Here is a 19,228-nt window from a genome sequence, read left to right on the forward strand (position 1 = left end):
AGACCAGATCAATACAGTTAGAGATGAATTATGGAAGTAGCTAAATTTTGAAATATATAAGATAAGAAACTATTTGCAAGTAATTATTTAGAATTTTCAGATACGAGCTTGATTAATCTCTGGTAGAACTTTTTGAAATTGGAAATAATGAGAGAGTTCTTAAATAATAGCAAGCTTAAGTGAATTTGAAACTCTCCATGAAAATAATTGTATTTAGTAAAGAATAAATTACTAAAATAAAAGCATATGATATTATAAAAATAGTTTGGTATTTCATAGTATTGCATTATTCACAGGTATAATCTTCTTTGAAAGAGCGAGTAAATTGTTTATTTTTCCATACTACTCCTTGCGTATCACACTCTTCGCACAGTGGTCCTATTGAACCTAAAATACACCCATTTATAGATTTATTATCTTTTGATTAGCAATTATCTGGGTTATTTTCACAAAAGATTATTTCTGAAGAATTAATATTGCTTCTCCAATATCCATCTTTTAATATGATTTCAGATCCTTGACATTACTCAGCTGAATCAGGGCATTTTTAACACTAAGAATTTTCCTCGACATATTAATTGTTTGAGTTATTCTAAGATATTTGTGGAGCAGATAGCAGGTATGATCCAGATGGACAGAGAGTACAGCTAATTATATTAGGGCTAAAAACTTTTACTGTTTCTCCAACTAAACAATTTCTGAAATGAATTTAAACAAGGATAGGAAGACTTTATTTGTTATTTATTTGATAATTAATTAACAGCTAAGTATCTTTCTAAGGATATGATGTAATCTAAACTTCCTTAAAAATAAACTAGTAATTAGTTGAATTGTATTAATCTGAAGTGATTAATGTTTCACCATTTAGAAGAATTTATGATTTATCTATATTTTCAATTTTGAAGTAATACTAAAGAAGCTCCTGTTAGATTTAATTAGAATTATTTCCATTTTTTACAAAATCTTGTGAAAATTTAATAAAATCAGAACTTGAGTCCATTCCAAAGAGTTGGATTTATAACAAAGATCCACTTCTTAGATTTTAGATTTACAATTTGCCAGAATATATAGCTTATTCTTCAAGCGAGAGCTCATTTTATGTTAAAAATTTATAAGGTAATTCTTAGAAAGTAGAGTTAGAATCAGAAAAAATTTATGAAATGTAAATTTTTTAAAGAAAAGTAGCATACTACTAACCATAAAATTGAGCTGTATTATTTTAAACATTCAAGTTTTAAAATAATTTTTTCATTTCCAAATCTCTCATATCATTTATTAAATTATAAATTCTAATACCTCCTCCTATTAATGCTTTGTTATTGTTAATTGCAGTTTAGTCATCAATCACAAGCTAACCAGTAAGTTCCTAACAATAAATAGCTCCTCCAGATCCAAAAGCTTCATTAAATTAAAATAAGCTTTTCTTAATTTTTATTAAGTTATCATTATTTATAAAAGAAAGAGCACCCCCATCTTAATTAGTATTATTTAAAAAGTTAGAATTTGTTATTACTGCATTTTAAGAATTAATAAATTAAATGTTTCCTTAGTTTTGACTAAAATTAAATGAATCTATGGTTATGTTAGAAGAATAGAATTTGATTAGAGGTGATTATTTAGTTTAATTAAAAATGTTTTGTTAAAAATTAGCTTATATTAATGTAACTTAATCATTTAACAATGTTATTATTTAAAGCTATTTTTAAATTTAATTTTTAGTTAGCATAAATTTCAAATTAGTATTATACTGCATATTTATTTATGATACATTCAAATTTAAACTACCAAAAATAATGAACAAGAAATTAGAATCATCATTAGAAACAATCTAAGATGAGCTATGGTCTATTAACACATTTTAGATGACTAAGTTCTAAGTATTAGCTGTGGAAACAAATTAGTTTAACTTACTATGTAAAATTTAGGTAGAATTAATTAGAATTGTGCCACTATTTGCAATATTTATTAAACTATTATTCAAACCAGTAATTTAAACATTTCTAAGAATTAAATTGTATATAGAAATTTATTAACAGCTGGAAAAAGATAAAAAAGATACTCCTTAACTTGAATAATTGATAGTTAAATTTTCTAGAATTAGATTCATGATTACTACATTATCATTATTTGAAATTTGTATTTAGATATCATGTAAATTTTGGTTTGATATACTAATATTTTATAGAAATGTCTTTTTTGTTATCTCATTTTACATTATCAATTATTTTTTACTCTAAAAAAGTAAATTAAAATTTTTAATAATTAAATATTATTTTGGATAATTAAGTAAGGTATTTTCTTCCACAATAAGTATATCTGGTTAAGTAATAATTTTATTTTAATTAATGTAAAATGGTAGAGTACCTTAGCTAGGAACTATAGTGATTTAACTATTAGAAGTTGCTTCAATATTTATTTCTTTAAGATTTTATTAGTTTAAATAAATAGTCATAAAAGTATTTGAAGCAGAATTCGGTTATTCTTATAAAGAGAGAAGATTTGGTAGCTGATTTTGAAGTGGAATAATCAAACCAATTGAATTTTACATTTATATGAAATTCTAGTCCTTAATGTTAATGCTACATTATATCTGGTTAAAAGATTTTTAAAGCTCATAAAAGATCATACTGTACTGTTAGTCAAAAATTTAATTGTTTGATAAACCAATAACTCTTAAAAATTGTGAAGTTTCATTATAAAAAACTTTCATTAATTTAAAAGACTAAGCACTAACTTGATCAAACAAAGTTATTTTTTAGGTATTTTAATCTACTTTAAATAGCTCAAATTTGTGGAAAGAAACAATAAAATAGTATTTTTCATCAAAAATATTGATGGAAATAATCTAGTCTTGAAGGTTTTATCTACGGATTGATGTCATAAATTTTAAAGAATTTCTGCTGTGAATATTCAATTAAAAAGTTGAATAAAATATCAGTAGTGTTTTTGTGATTAAAATACGGTTTTTTTAAGAATCAGGAAACGATAGATTAATTAGTGGTTGTTAATTACTAAGTTTCAAGCATCGAACTATTTTTTCTTTAAAAAAGTTCATAAATATTACAGAATTAAGTTCATCTATTTATATAACCCCTAGAGTTTAGCTATTGTTAGACATTAATTTAACAAAATTAAATCTACTTAACTCTTGGATTTTATTTTTAGATAAGCACACAACTTAGCTATTTAAAGAAGCAACCCAAATAAAGCTTTCAGTTTCAAATATAAAATGCACATCATCATAAAGAGTTGCACCTGATATTAATTATAAGCTTAGATAGTTTAATGCTAAATCTTATAAATTATAGATAATAAGAGTTCCATCATTAAAACCTAATAGTAATATTTGTTGAGTCGTCAACATATAATAAGATGTGAGTCTTTAATATTAGTTTAGCTTAATTTCATTTAGCTAATAATCTTATTAGAAATTGTAGTGGATCAGTTTTTAATCAAGAGTTAAGAATACACTTGAGCATAGAAATTACACAAATTTGTATCTGTTATTAACTGATGGATTAATATTTTATATTCCTTCTACAAGATTTTGTATAAAGCTAGTTAAATCATACTTCAATATTTAACTTTAAAAGGCTACAATAAATAAGTTTTTTGTTACAAAGTTGAGGTCTAAAATATTTTCTTTTGATTTAATAGTCATTAGATATTAAATTTACTACTCATTATAAAAATAAAGACCATTATTTATCCCTAAAAAAATAAATTAACTATAATTTTCTGATTGATTTTATCTAATTGAATTAATTTCTATAAAAAAAGTACCTCTTTTTAGAGTATACCTTTTATAACTATCAGTAATTTAAGCATAATTTGCTATGTATATTACTTTGTTACTAAATATTAGCAAAACATTTATCTCAGGGCAAAGTCTTAATCCTACAGGACTTGGGTTTTTACCTGAATTAAATTCTCTAATCTTTAGGATATTTATTTATTGATAAATTCCTTAATAATCTATAAAAGTAACACTTCCAGTTTGATCTAAAAATGCATATATATTCATATACTTGTCAAAAATAGAGTCTGCAACAATAGTTACGCTATTTTATGTATATTAATTCTTTATAGAAGTAACTTAAATTAAACTATCTAGGCTAAAAACAAACACTTAAGCAAATCTAATAATATTTGTGTAAACTAGAATATGATTATAATCTTCTAGATAGGAAACATTAAGTATTTAACCTCCTCCTGAACCCTACAAAGTTCCTAAGTTTGCTAAAGAGCTTCTATCTAATACCACTAAAGCTTTTTGTTAAAAAATAAAAGATTTTAATTTATTAGGTCTTTATATAAATAATTTTAAATAAAAATAATGTAAGAAGATTTTAACTTCTTTTATCATTTTCACATTTTAAGTTTTTAGATTTTTTTTTTTAAAGAGTAGGCGAATAAGTATTTTTAATGATTTTATTTATGAGACTGCTGTAATAGCTATATTCTTAAATAGGAAGTAATATTTTTAATGATTTTTTAATAATCAAATGTGTTAATTTTTTTTTAAAAAGCAATATTTTAAATGATTTTCTTAAGAAGGTGATATCTAAATCAAGTTTTTCATAACTCTTTGAATAAAGTTGAAAAGTTTGATTCACTCTTGAATAGAAAGTTAAAATTAAAAATATTTATTTATTTTGTAATGAAGATTAAAAAAGTTTATAATTTATTTTTGGATGAAAACTCCTACAGAAAATATATTTCATTATTTTTTGTAAAATCATTAATTCTATTTTAATTATATATTTTGAGTAATTATATATATTTATTTTAAATCTTTTTTCATAAGAAAATGCTGAAGTAAGTAACTAACTATTATAAAGATGTTAGGTTATTGATAAAAAATTTACAAATGGTAAAAATCATAAATTAAATTGTTAAAAATTAAATAAATAAAATATACTTGAAGTTGTTACGAGGACAAGCGATTTTTAGTAAACATTTAAGTTAATAATAGTTCCTTAGCTTTAAGTTACTGTCTACTAAAATATACCTTTTAGATCATATACTTCAATTGAATCTGTGTATAGGAATAGTCTATTCTATAGAGAATCAATTTGAATGAGAAATGATGATATTAAATTTTTTGAAGCGAATTATTAAACTACAGTTAGCTTTTTCAATTCTAGAATTGTAACTTGATTGTTGCTTAACTTACATATAATGTTTTAAGGTGGAAACTAACAGTATGTTGCGTATAATGGATCAAAATTTATAGAAATATTTTCCTAATTCAAAAGGTTGAGATTTAATCTAATAATTCTGTTACCATATACAGTTATCATATTCTAACTTTATAAAGGAGTTATTTATATACTAGTTATTGTATATGTTGAATCCATAAAAGTGCTGGTTTAATTAGTTTGAAAATTTTTTAGTTTAATTATGTTAATTTTACTTGCTATCACTACTTATTCACTTTCTAAAATTATAAATTGATTTACTTAAGCAGAAGTATTTATTTCAAATTAAACAGTTTCTAAAAAACTATTGTCGTTAATATTAAATATGTATATTGATCTCCTAATGATAAAGTATCTGTTTAAAGTATAACTCATTTTTACGTCAGTAATATTATCTCCACTACTAAAATCAGATTAAGAAATATTGTAAAACTATGAATAAAAATTAGTTTTATAAGGATTTAAGCCTATAAATCCCTACTAATCATACACATAAATAAAGTTTTAATCTTCAGTCACAAGTTGATTAGATCCTTAAATATTAAACAATAGAGTTGTATCATCTTAATAATTAGATAGATCGACAGAATTAAATGTTTGTGTTCCTAAAATAGACATAAAGCTGAGATTTTGTACTACCTTCACATTATATATCAGATTATTTTAAGAGTCGTAAAAAGTAACTGGTTATATAAGTGACTATGCAGAACTTACACTAAAGAACTAAATAAAATTAGGGGAATTTTTTTAAATCACTAAGCATTGGTATGGAAGTGTTGCAGTTTATTAGTTTGTAATGCCAAGTATAAAAATGTAATTATCTAATGGGTTATTTTATATAAATGTGATATCTAAACCTTTAGCAAGAGGTAAATTTTATATTTGCTGAAAAACAGTAAAAGAATTTGCTGTTTTTTTCAAAAGAGTAAATGTGGTATCCTATGAAAAAATGTAGACTTCAAAAAGCTAAGGGTATTAAGGTTAAGGAAAATACTTCTTAACCTTCCAAATTTATATTTAAGTTGCTGAATTATATTTATCAGTTAATTAAGCAATTTTATTGACTAAATCTAATTAATAAACTTCTATTATAAAATTTTTTTAGATTATTAAGATATTATTTTATGTAAGAGAAATTTAAACAATATCTGTAGAGTAGTTTTAAAATGATATTTTTTAAATTAAGTAATCATTTTAGGAAATTGCATACAGACTTTAGTCAAATAAAGTTACTACTATTGATTAATAATCTGTTATTAGTGGGGCAATAGGCTAGGGATTCATTTCATATATAATTTGCTACTTAATTTAGAAATTGAAGGAATCAAATATAACTAATTGATTATTAAAAAAAGCTAATAAATCAAATTAATTAATTTAATTAAATAATTTAAGTTTTATGCAAATGCTCTTTTCAATTTGCATGAAATTTTAGAAAATTTCATTATAAATTGAGCCAATGTCCCAAGAGTAAAGTTTTCCATCTACAGTGCACGCAACTATTGTTTTTTATTTTGATAGAATTACTAAATTGGTCAAAGGACTAGTTATCTAATCATAACCAAGACTAAAATTTTCTATTATGTATTCATATTTCTCAGCTGTAAATGCATAATTTTCTTTTTCAATCAGAAAAGACTGTAGATCCTATCCTACTACAAACACTCTTTCTAAAAATTTTTTTGGTATTTATGGAAGGACAAATATCTTAGTTGGCTAATTTATTGATATTAAAAGTTGATTAAAAGGAATTGTTTAAATTTGATTATTAATTATTTAAATAGTAAATACGTTTAAATTATTATCACTTGTTAAAACATAAAGGTAAAAAGAATTTTTATCCTATTAGATCTATGATAATTTCATATCTATAATATTTGAATTAAATTTTTAAGAATATTCATTTGTATTAGATATAGCTTTTACAAACTGAATTTAATTTGGTAATTATACTAAAAAATAATCTTAATTGTTTATCATTAATGATAAAAGGTAACTAGGAACTTACTCTAGTGTTAAAGCTTAGCACTGACTTTGTTATAAAATAATCAGAGTTTAATATTGAGAAAAAATAAAAGAGATATAAAACCCTGATATGCTTTTCAATACCACAGATGCAAGCAAATTAGGAATATTGCTGCATATGAAATTTTAAGAAGTAAAGTATGATATTACCATTTATTATTTAGCATTAACAGCTACTTCATCTACTCTTATACTATTTTACTAAATTTAAATAACAAATTGATTAAAAATTTAAACATAGTTAATAGGATTGTATGTTATCTAAATAACAATTGGAATATCAGGAATAGTTTCACCTTGAATTGTTAATAAATGTTAAATATTTATTTAACTTTTAGATTTAAGCTGTGTTATTGAGCAAATGATTTAATTTTAAGGGGCTACAAGATATACATTTTAGTAGTCACTGAGGTTTACTTAAATTGTATTAATAATTATTTGATTATTTTATGAGGCATCCAACTAGAAAAAAGTCAAATTACCTTATAGAAAGTAAACCTACTAATCTATTCCTATTATTTAAATGATATTTTATGATATTGGTAATACTTATTAGAATAATCCATTTTGTCTAGAGTATTAGTTTAATTATTAATCATATATTGTGAGAATATATTATTCATTAAAAGAAATAACATCTAAGATTTAACCTGAATTAACTTCTGTTTGAGATTAATATGATAGTTAGCATGAATTGAAATTTACACAAATATTCTATGACTAAATTTAGTAGTAGTTATCATCGCAAACAGCTTAACAAACTCCTGTCTAAGCTTATTAGCTAGATTTAAAATTTGAGTCATCTTTGAGCTAGTAAAACAATCCTAATGGACATTATTAATAAACACACAAATTTAATTATTAAGAAAGTATAAATCCTACTTAACATTACTAACAAATAAGATTTTGATCACATTATAAACATCCTATAGCACAAACTTAATCTTAACCTTTCACTAAACTAGCCATGATTATTAAAAATGATGCTAAAACTAAATTTTTATTAATCATATTCATTTAAGATGTAATTACTTCTACAATAATACCTTTTACTTATTATTAATTTCTTTAATGATAACAATTTCTTTATTAATTATAATTTCAATTATTTAATTCAAGTTGAAAAATAAATAATACAATAATAATTTTTTATTGAAATTTAAATAAAATCTTAATTATTGATATATTAAATAAACATTCAATAAATAAAAAAATCATAAATTAATAATAGATACTCACAATATCAAGCTGTTTTTAATATAAGTAACAATATGTTTATTATTTATCATTATTATTTTTATTTTTTTAATCAATTAATATTTATTTAAAAAATTTTTCTTTCATATTTAAATAATTGTTTCATCATTTTTTCTAATTTATCTTTAATATTATTTAAAAAAGTTATCAAAGTTAAAAATGATTTTTAAAAAGGAATAAATTATTTATACTAAGCTTTAGATTAATTAATTTTTATAAATAAATATAAATCTGATAAAATAATTTATTTTTTAAATTTTAGAATAATATGGAATTACAATAAATAACAATTTATTTATATAAAATTTATTGATTAATATATATCTTTTTAATTGTTGAGTTTTTACTTAATTTTCACTAATTGCTTTCCTTAGTCCTATCCTTTTAGTCTAAAGTAGATATATTAACTGCATTTATCTAATACTGACTTGGTAATAATCTTCTTTTTTTATTAAAGTTTTATGGATAAGGAGATTAATCATTCTATGATTAACTTTCTGTAACTTTTTCAACATTTTCTAGATTTGAGAAAAATTCTATCTTAGATAAGCTCATGCTCATATTACCATTTGATTCTTTTAATTTTTGAGTATTTTAATCTTATAATTAATTGCTTTTATCATTATTTTATTACTCAATTACAAAATCTTAACTTGCATTTTTTTCTTATTCCTTATGAGATGGTGAATAATATGCTTGATCTTAATTTTATTGATTAAAATTAGGAGAAAATGAGCGAGAAAGATCACATGCTAATTAGCTTATTTATTTTTATGCTAAGCTTTCTTTATTTTATTAAAAAAAGTTATACTAATAATTAAAGTTTATTGAATTTATATATGATAAAAAATAATATTTTCTTTTAAATTTCAATAATTTTAATATTTTTTATTTAATGTAATTTAAAAAAGTAGAAATCATTTATAAAATTAAAGAAAATAAACAGAAATTTATTAGAAGATATATAAACTATTTATTACTTGTTAAAATTTTTGTTTTCATAAGATAAATTGGTTATTTGAAATTCAAAAAAATTAAAATAAAAATTCTTACTTTTGCTTTTCGAGGGAGCATTTGTTTTATTAATAGTATTTGAAATTTCTTTTGCTTTTTCTAGGGCCTTCAAACCAATAATATAAGGAACCATTTCTCTGATTTCTTTCCATTTTTTGTATGTGCTAAATTTTATTTCTAGTTTAGTTTCGAATTTCTAGTAAAATTTATGTGGTAGAATCTTTTTAAAAATCCAGCGAATGAGTCTTCCAAAGGCATTTAATTTTGAAGACACTTTGTAAGAAATAATAACTACAATTATGTAAGAAATAAAGCAAATGTGAATACAATAGGTAATAGATTCTATAAATAAGTACTAATATTCGTGATTTAAAGCAGTTAGAATCAAATTAACTATTATGACCAAAATTGAAAGAATTTCAAATTATTGCAGTTTATTGCTTTGAATCGGTCTATATATTAGCATTAATTTTATATAGGCACTCATGATAAATATGATTTAAATATAAACTAAATAAATATTATCACCTGAAAGAAATGTGAAAAGAAGCACCAATGATATACGAAGATTAGATCTCACGAATTCCCAGTAGTAATAACCCTACTTGAATTCAGAATAATAAAAACCGTATTTGTAGCGGATAATACAATTATTTAAAGTTTTAGATGATTTTTTAATTTTATATAAAATAATTAAAGGAGTAATTATCCAAAATAGTATCATAGTTATACTAAAGGATTAGGTAAATCTATTATATCTGAGTTCATCACAATCAATTAATAAATCAAATTGTGAATAATTATTTGTCCCTATTTAACGACAACTTAACGATTAAGCAAAGAATTAAATAGAGCTAGGCTAAAAGAAGGCAAAAATTAAATTATATAATGTGAACTTGTGCCAGTTATTTATATTATATTTTTTTAACCTCTCACAGATCTAAAAAATGAATTTTATGATAAAATAGAAGATAAGTGGTGTTAAAAGCTAAATAATTTATTAAGCTTGAACTTTTTGTAGCCTTGTTTTAACAATAGAAATTATACTGCAATTAATGGTTACATTGATCTTATTAGAAGGTGACTAAAATAAATTCCCTAAATCTCCGAAGAATGAAGGAAATACATTAAGCTTGAAATATATGAGCATTGATGAAATTTATAAATAGTTTATAAGAATTTTGAGGTAAAAACCTGACCAATCCCTGATTGAATTCGATGAAATAGGAAATAGATTTAGTCTTCTCAGATAGTAGCAAGTCTGTGTATGCATAAAGCTTGACATAAACATTAGAGTACTGAAAAAGAAATATAAAGTAAAAAAAATTCCCATAATTATTATAAAAGCAATTTAGTAAGATGTATCACTGCATTCACTGCAATCATATCTCTAGGTAAAAGAGTTAGAGTATTAATGGCCTTTCCAAACTTCACCAAAATAATCGCATTCTTCACAAAGAGGTCCTATATTACCTTTAATGCATCCTTATATTTAATCAACATCTGATCTAATTTAAGAAACGCAATTACTTGGTTGATTTAAGCAATAAAATATATTTGAAGAGGAATCACTACTTCTCCAGTATCCATCTTTAATGACAATATTTTTTCCTTTACAAAAGCTGGCCGAATCTGGACATTTTTGGCAAACCTATATGTCCTATTCATTTGTCTAAGAGTCATTTTACTTCATTGATGGTTAAATAAGCGAAAACTACCCTTCTGGACATTAATAGCAACTTATAATTTAAGGACTAAAGTATTTATATATTTCACCAACAACACACTAACGAAAAATAGCAATTATTTAAATTGGTTTACTATCCACTTAATTAATGCTATAATCTAAATTAAATGAAACTGAAAGAAGAGGACTAGATGTCATTTAAAACTCTCTAAAATTGAAGGCTAATTCAGTTTGATTATACTAATCTGGAGTAATATAAGTTTCTCCATTAATAACTAGTTAACTACTTGAATTTAGTGCATCAAGCTTTAAATATATACTGCTCAGTTCTTACATAATATCAGGTGGATAAACTTTATCTCTAAGAAGAGTTGTGTCAAAGAATAATATATCACCAATTTAATCCATTACTGAAATAGATATTTTAAAAGAAGACCCGCTAACAATATTTTATAAAATTAATTTTCCAGAATAAAATTATTTTTCTTATTGATTTAATTCAGCTTAATCTTAAAAAAGAAATGGAAGTTGAGTATTTTATCCACTTGGATCGTATACTACACTTTTAACTCTTATGCTTTGTAAATTTTATGCTATATCTTAACCATATATTAAAGCATTATTAGAATTTATATTCGCTTTGTGATAAAGGTTATTAAATTAGCCATTATACCTGTTATTAATATTTAAAAAAAAGCGAATACCACCACCAATGAGAGCATTATTTTAAGTGATAAAAGTATGATCATCAATATAAAAATCTTTAATTTGATTGCTAATGTAGATTCCACCTCCACTACCAGTAACTCTATTTTAGAAAAATGTTGATTTTATTATTTTTAAACTAACATATATAGTATCCAACTATATGCCACCACCATTTAAATTTTAGTTTTGAGTAAAATTACAGCTATCAAAGGTTATATTATTAGCTTAATTTACATATACATTTCCTTGGTTATTTAAAAAAGTTAAAGACTTAATAACTACAGTTGTTGAGTATATTTGAATTAAGTGTTATTCTGTTGATTAATAGTTTCCAATTATATTAGTATTATCATAAAAATTAGCATTAGACAGACTCAAAGTATCAGAATTTAACGTTATTGTATAATCACTACTCTATAGTTGTTTTTAGGAATTTATAAATTAAATATTTGAGTTGTTACCGTATATTATATTGTTTATCTAAAGATTTAATGTTCTCTGTGCATAAAAAAAATAAATTTGCTAGGCAGGACTAATTAATTTAGTTTGAGTGCAGTTAATAATGTTAACATTATTAATTATAAAATTATCCACCTTTTTTGAAATAAAGAAGAAATCTAAATTGCTATTAGTAATTTGTAAGTTGTTTATTTCTAAATTTGTAATACCAAATGCATTAACAAAACTATTTAATTCTCCAACAAAAGTTGAGTTATTTATTACCATGTTCATGATGTAAACATAACTGCAGTTAGAGAAAAAAAAGAATGAATTATTTATATTGTTAGGATTGTACTAAATTGTGACATTTTAGATTTATAAATTATTCAAAATCACTAAAGTCATATTTTGAAATTAAAAACTGATATCTTACAATTTTTAATTTTTAATTTATATACTTTAGAAATAAATATTTTAAGAAATATTATTAAATGTCAATAGCTAGGCTTATTATGATTATTAATTAAAAATAAATTCGAAGCCTTTGATAAGTATATCTTTTTTATTAAAATTAACAAATGTTGCAGGAGCTATCTAGATTTAGCTATTGTACTATGAAGCTGCCTCTATTTGAGCCAAATTGTTCTATGAGTAAGGGACAATTGTGATTTATCCATCACGAGTAATATCAAAATTTATTTCTTAAAGATTATTACTTTCTAAATAAATAGTGTAAAAATTATTGTATGTCTAATTTAAAATAGGTGAAATAGCCAACTACGATGGTTATTAAACACTAGGGGGTTTAATCAATCCTATTGTTTGCGCCATTTGAAGTGAGCTGATCGATTAGATATTTAAACTACATTATGAATAACCTAATATACTCTGGTCATTATAGTAACCTAAGCTATATTACTAATCAAATAAGGTATCTTAAGACACTCCAATAACTCTGAGCTATTATGAAACCGAATCGAATATGGTTTTTGCTATCAATAAATTACTTATAGTAATTTGATCTAATAGGGAAATAGTTTGTTGAGTAAAATCAGCTTTAATAAATTCAAATCTTAATAGGTAAACAATAATATAATATGTACCATTATTAAAAACTCTAAAATCAATTATTTCATCCATAATATTTTACCTTCTTATGCTCATAATGTATTAAAGATTATCCCTCTAATGGATGTTTAACTAAAAAGTGCAATAGAAAATAATTTAATTATCAGTTAGCATTATTTTATTATATGAGCTATTAGGAAACTATAAATATTTAATAGCAAGATTAGTAGCTAGAGTTGATATATCAATACATCTGATAAGTTTTTCACCTAAATAGCTTAAATAGATTCGATTGGTATATTATACTGTACTATTATTCACTCTTTCATCTGCAAAAAAGGTTGTTAACTTTTTATTTTGGTTATTAAATTAACTTAGATCATATTTGACAGAATTATTTATATTGGTTTTATCAATTTACAGTATTATGGTTTATTGTGTTGCTATAAAGATGTAGCTTTGTGTTTCTATTATAAACTTAACAACATTATAGATACTTTAGCTTTATTTCAGATTAAAATTAGTATATAATGTGCTTGCAATTTAATAAACAAAAACAGTTCCATCATTTAATCCTATGACTAAATAATTAATGCTTGATAGGTATTTATAACAGGTTAGCCATTAATTATTTTAAAGACTTATAACTTTAAGCTCAATTTATTGTTAAAAATTATAATGAACTATTTTTTTGTCTATTGTATAAAATAAATTTTCTGCTAAGAAGTATCTGAACTAATAACCTGTAACAACTTTAAAAGATTTTTAATTTTGAATATTGAGCGAAAGCTAGTATGGCTAAATAGAAGCATCATATATCTGAAACGAAGAGGTCAATCCTAAAACTAGTAATTAGGATTCTTTGATCAAGATCATATCTTTCACTACATCTATAGAATTAGCTATTCTTGAAAAATATTAAAATTAAAAATCTGAGTATAAATAAAATTAGCTATTAGAACCTAAGATAAGTATTTTAATATCATTTTATGGGTTAAGTTAAGGAAGCTCAACAAAATAATTATTTTATTTTAATGAGTGGACTGTTTATTTGTTTAAAAGCTCTGCAAAATTTTGCTAAAATATTTAGATTTAGCTAAACAATAGCAAGTTATTAGTGCTAGGATTAAAATTTAATCCTACTGGTAAGTATGTTGGATTATAATGAAATTCCTTAATAAGCACAAATGTTATAGATTGATATGCTCCAGAAGAGTAATCATAAATACCAAAATTTCCTCCGAAGTCAAATAAAACTAAGTAGTTTTAATTATAATCGAAAAATAAATCACAAATCATTAATGGATTATTTTGTGTATAAGATTATTTCAAGCTTTATATAAGATTAAAAGTGTCTAAACTATAAATAAAAGCCTAACCAAATCTAATTAATGATGAAGTAGCTATTATATGATTGTATGGTTCAATATAAAGTATTTTAAAAATATTTCCTGTTCCTCCACCTGGAATGATTGTTGCCAAAGATGCAAAAGTAACTCTATCTAGAACTTATATATCTTTAATTAAAAATTAAAAATATTTAACCTGATAATAAACTTATTAATTTTCAAACATATAAAACAAAAATGAAAATCTTAGTAGGAAAATTAAAAATTTTATTATTTTATCTTAAAAAAAATAAATTTATTTGAAAAAAATCGTTTTAGATATTTTTCTTAAGATTAATACAATAATGTTTTTTTAATTTTAAATAATATTGAAAAAAAAAAATTTAAAAGAAAAAAAAATTTACATGTTTGGCACACAATTATCATCCTTTTTCCAAAGAATTTCAGATCAGTTACTTAAAGTAAACTAGTGTAGAGTTTTTGCTTAAAATTTCCTTTAGTGCTGTATAAATTTACATCAACAGAGCAAACAATTAAATTTTGATTGAGCTCATCAACTCCAAAAATATAATCATTTTAGTATTTTGGCTTAAATTAATAAGTTACTTAATTCTTTGATAGACTAAAAATCATTAATTATTTATTCTAAAGTTTGCAAATTAGTGAATCTTCAGTAGTTTAACAATTTAAAACACTGAAATCCATCGTTAAGTGTTTTAAAATTTTTAAATTTAAATCTAATTAATTAACTGATTGACCATATGAAATGATTCTAATAGCTGAGTTGTTAGTTGGGTCATTATAAAGTAAAATATTAGAAATAATTGAAGAACCACTATCAAAATAAATAGTTTCTTATGAAGAAAAATCGTAAATAAATATTGTGAATTATTTACAAATTATTACTTTTTGATATTACTCTAATACAAAATATTATATTATAGTATCGTCTGGGTAATTTTGAGAATTTATTGAATTAATAAATAGATTAGTGTTAATATCATAAATTTCTACTGAATTTTTTATTATTAGGAAAACTCCTAAAATATAACTCTAGTACACTTTTGAAATAAAATTTCCTTTATTTATAGATTACTAATCTAACTAGTAAATGCTACTATAATAATCAAGTTAAATTAGTTTAGTAGCTACTGTGCCTAAATTATCTCCAAGGACAGCATATTTTTAGTCTTTTGTAAGAGTAAGTTTTGCATTAAGAATATTATTTGCAACAAGAAGATTTCTAAATGTATTAGCCTATCGAGACACATCAAATTCAAATTCACCTATAGCCTATATAATTCCGAAGCTCTAACCCATCTTCATTCTATATATTGTGCTTTAAGCAAACTGATCATAATATTTTGTTGGCGGAAATAATTAATTCATTGCACTCACTTGATAGGCCAATAAAACCAGTTAAGTATCCTTGAATACCATATAGGATTCATATAGATATTAAGTTGATTTTTTTGATGTCAATCCACCAATCACGTAGCCATTGTCCAACGGGTCAGCTACAAAGTTTAAATCTATAGCATTTGAAAGCTAAATACCCTAAACCTTTGAGAATTAAGATAAATCGTCATGGAGAAAGTACATAGTTTAGCTATTCATAAATAAAATAATTTCAAACAAAGCATTTAACTAAGTTTGGTTAGGGGGACTATAATTTTTTATTCTTAATAGCTAGATTGTATCGTTGGGATAAGAAATTTATTTAGCTTAAGTTACTGTAAATTGTGTTAAATCTACTTTAGAATTAATTAAAATATTAGAATTTAATTGGATGATAAGAATGTTATTTTATTAGTAAGATATTAAATTAATAATCCCAGGTATTTAAAAATCTAATGGTTATAAACTATTAGTATTTTGTTATATTATAAATAATTGATTATTTATTAAAATTATTGCCAAATTATTTTAAACCGATACTTGCAGACCCTTATATTGGTTATTATTAAAGTTCCATTATTAAACGATTGTACAAGAATAAGTGTCAAAAATAAATACATTTTATTAAGTCAATATTATAATTGTTTGCTCATCATTTGTGTTGAATTAAACTATTTAATTATTCTAGCTACTAGGTAATAAAGTTCCACATATCAATCTGGCGTTAAATATATTTGCAAAATCCCAAATGTAAAGATTTCCAAGATTATTACTTGCTATAAGGAGTTAGCTTTGCTCTAAAATTAATACACTCTAAATCTATCCATTTATCTAAGGTAATCCCAAGCGAAAATTTTGGACCAAATATTCTTATTTTTCTAAAGAAATAGAAAAATCAACTTAATCTAGTAATATTGACTAATAATCGATTCCTAGTATAAAAAGTCTAGACGCGAAATTTCCATCTTAAGTTTTAGGAAAATATGCCAACTATTTTGCATCATTAATTCCAACATTATATGTTAAAATTTGGCTAATTGATGCTAAAGAGTTTGTAAATTAGATTTATAGCTAAAGTACAAATTGTTTACTAGTCGCTTGCTCAATAGCTAAAATATAAATTTGATAATTATTTTATATTTAAAGAGATTATGCCATGTGTATTACTTGGTATTTAGTCAAGCTGAAGCTCTATGCAGTTTTAAAATTTTAGTCAAGGATAACGATTCCTGAATTAGTTAGAATAATTACATATTCCAGATTATTGTAATAAATTAAGTCAAATTTTATAATTAAATCAGGTAAAATCTAAATTTTGCAGCTTTATTAGTCAATTATTGTAAGTTGTACAGAATTTTTATTTATTGCCAACATCAGATTTTAGTTTAAAAGTTTTTTTAATTAAATAAAATTACTTAGTGACGAGCATATAAATTGAGATTGTGTAAATTCGTTCAAACTGATTAAATATTAAGCACTTGAATAGATTTCTGTTATTCTGATTTAGTTACTTAAGAATCTTACTATTAAGTTATCGAACCATTATACTGTTTCTTATGCGGTATATACAATTTTAAACTACTAACTAGAAGTAATAGGCAAAAAAGTTGGGTAAATGATATGAGATTATATAGAGATAGTGAAAATTTCGCTATAGAGACCTATAGATATTATTACTAAATTACTAACATTTACAAGTTCTATTTTATCAATATTATCTCTCAACTAGTTAAAAAAGCATAAGGGATATAATTTATTTGTAGATATGTCCCAGCTCCTTATACTTTAATCTTTTTAAGACATGACTATTAACTAATCTTTAAAAACAGCATATTCTATGATATTATTATCAATTTAAAGACTTTGCTAAAATACCCCATCAACCCTAGTCATTTGTAGAAGAATTATCTGATGAAAAATAAGAATATATTAGCTTTAATATGAATAGATTGCAGTGATTAAATCACCTTGGTTTAAGTTCGATTAAGTCATAAAATTTAGTGAGCAATGCTAAAATTTAGTACAAATATTTTGCTATTAGTTATGATAGTAGTTATTATCACATATAGCTACACATATTTGATTTTAGGGGTCTAAGTTACCATTTTGATCAAATTTAGACTAAAGAAAAAATCCATATTCGCAATTTTGATAAACACATAGATTACTTGCCTAGTTTAAAATAAACCCATCCTAACACTATTTGCATTGTAGTTTGCTATTTCGCTAAATACATCCATCTGAATTCTGGCAACTCACTAAAATATGAAAAATGATGAAAATTACAATCTTTTTTGTAAATTTTTAAATCAAAATCTTGCTATCTATATGACTATTAATACTCATTAATAATGCTTTTTATACTTATTCTTTTAACAATAAGAAAAACTAAATGAATTATTTATTTATCTATCTTCTTAATCAATATTTATCTAATGAGTTATTTTGTTATAAATCAATTCACTCTACAATATGAACATAAAACAAAACCATCAAATTTAAATTAACCAAATTATTATTTTTCTCTAAGTAATGAAGACCTAACCAATAATTTCTAATATAATCACATGGCATTACAGCTACTCTATTAATAAGGAATATTAACTCCACTTTTAAATTCACACACTCTGCTATTTAATATTTGAAATTGTATTAAAAATTGAAGTATTTTTAAAAAAACATCATTTTTTGTAAAGAATAAAAAAATCCTTATAAACGACAAACGGACTGCAAAAGATAATTAAAGCTTAAATTTTATTTAAAACTAAATATCAAATATTCAAACATATTTATTTTGAAAATATTGTTATAATGTGAAATATATTTTCAAAATATTTATTTTTATATTTATTCCTCACTACTTTATTTTAAAAAATTATGTAATAATAAATACAGTATATTTTCATGTTTTTATGATCAGTATATAGTATATTTATACAACTTTAATTTTATTAATTTATTGATTGCTTTTCCTACTTAGTCTTTAAGCAATTAAAATAAATGGAAACTAAGTTTTTATATATTAAAAAAAATAAATATAAATTAATTTGTCATTTACATATTACTAAAAATAAATTTTC

General features: G+C 22.9%; 3 protein-coding genes across 3 annotated transcripts; all 3 read right to left on the reverse strand. All coding sequences in view use genetic code 6, as the record gives it.

Moving 5' to 3' along the window:
• Window positions 1–8: 8 nt before the first annotated feature.
• Window positions 9–1,267, reverse strand: TTHERM_000346679 (transmembrane protein; the record flags this gene model as incomplete). The annotated part of the gene is made up of 2 exons (XM_012798233.1): window positions 9–128; window positions 233–1,267. The coding sequence occupies 2 exons, from the start codon at window positions 1,265–1,267 to the stop codon at window positions 9–11; spliced, it is 1,155 nt and encodes a 384-aa protein (XP_012653687.1).
• An 836-nt stretch (window positions 1,268–2,103) lies between these two features.
• TTHERM_00346680 (hypothetical protein) lies at window positions 2,104–6,485 on the reverse strand (the record flags this gene model as incomplete). The annotated part of the gene is made up of 3 exons (XM_001018515.2): window positions 2,104–2,171; window positions 2,365–4,269; window positions 4,922–6,485. The coding sequence occupies 3 exons, from the start codon at window positions 6,483–6,485 to the stop codon at window positions 2,104–2,106; spliced, it is 3,537 nt and encodes a 1,178-aa protein (XP_001018515.2).
• A 2,352-nt stretch (window positions 6,486–8,837) lies between these two features.
• TTHERM_00346700 (transmembrane protein, putative) lies at window positions 8,838–18,041 on the reverse strand (the record flags this gene model as incomplete). Its single annotated transcript, XM_001018517.2, has 3 exons — window positions 8,838–9,268; window positions 9,537–14,918; window positions 15,155–18,041. 3 exons carry the CDS (start codon window positions 18,039–18,041, stop codon window positions 8,838–8,840), a joined length of 8,700 nt encoding a protein of 2,899 aa, XP_001018517.2.
• Window positions 18,042–19,228: the final 1,187 nt, after the last annotated feature.

The sequence above is a fragment of the Tetrahymena thermophila genome (assembly GCF_000189635.1).
Source record: "Tetrahymena thermophila SB210 genomic scaffold scf_8254597, whole genome shotgun sequence".
In the NCBI taxonomy this organism is placed as follows: Eukaryota; Ciliophora; class Oligohymenophorea; order Hymenostomatida; family Tetrahymenidae; genus Tetrahymena; species Tetrahymena thermophila.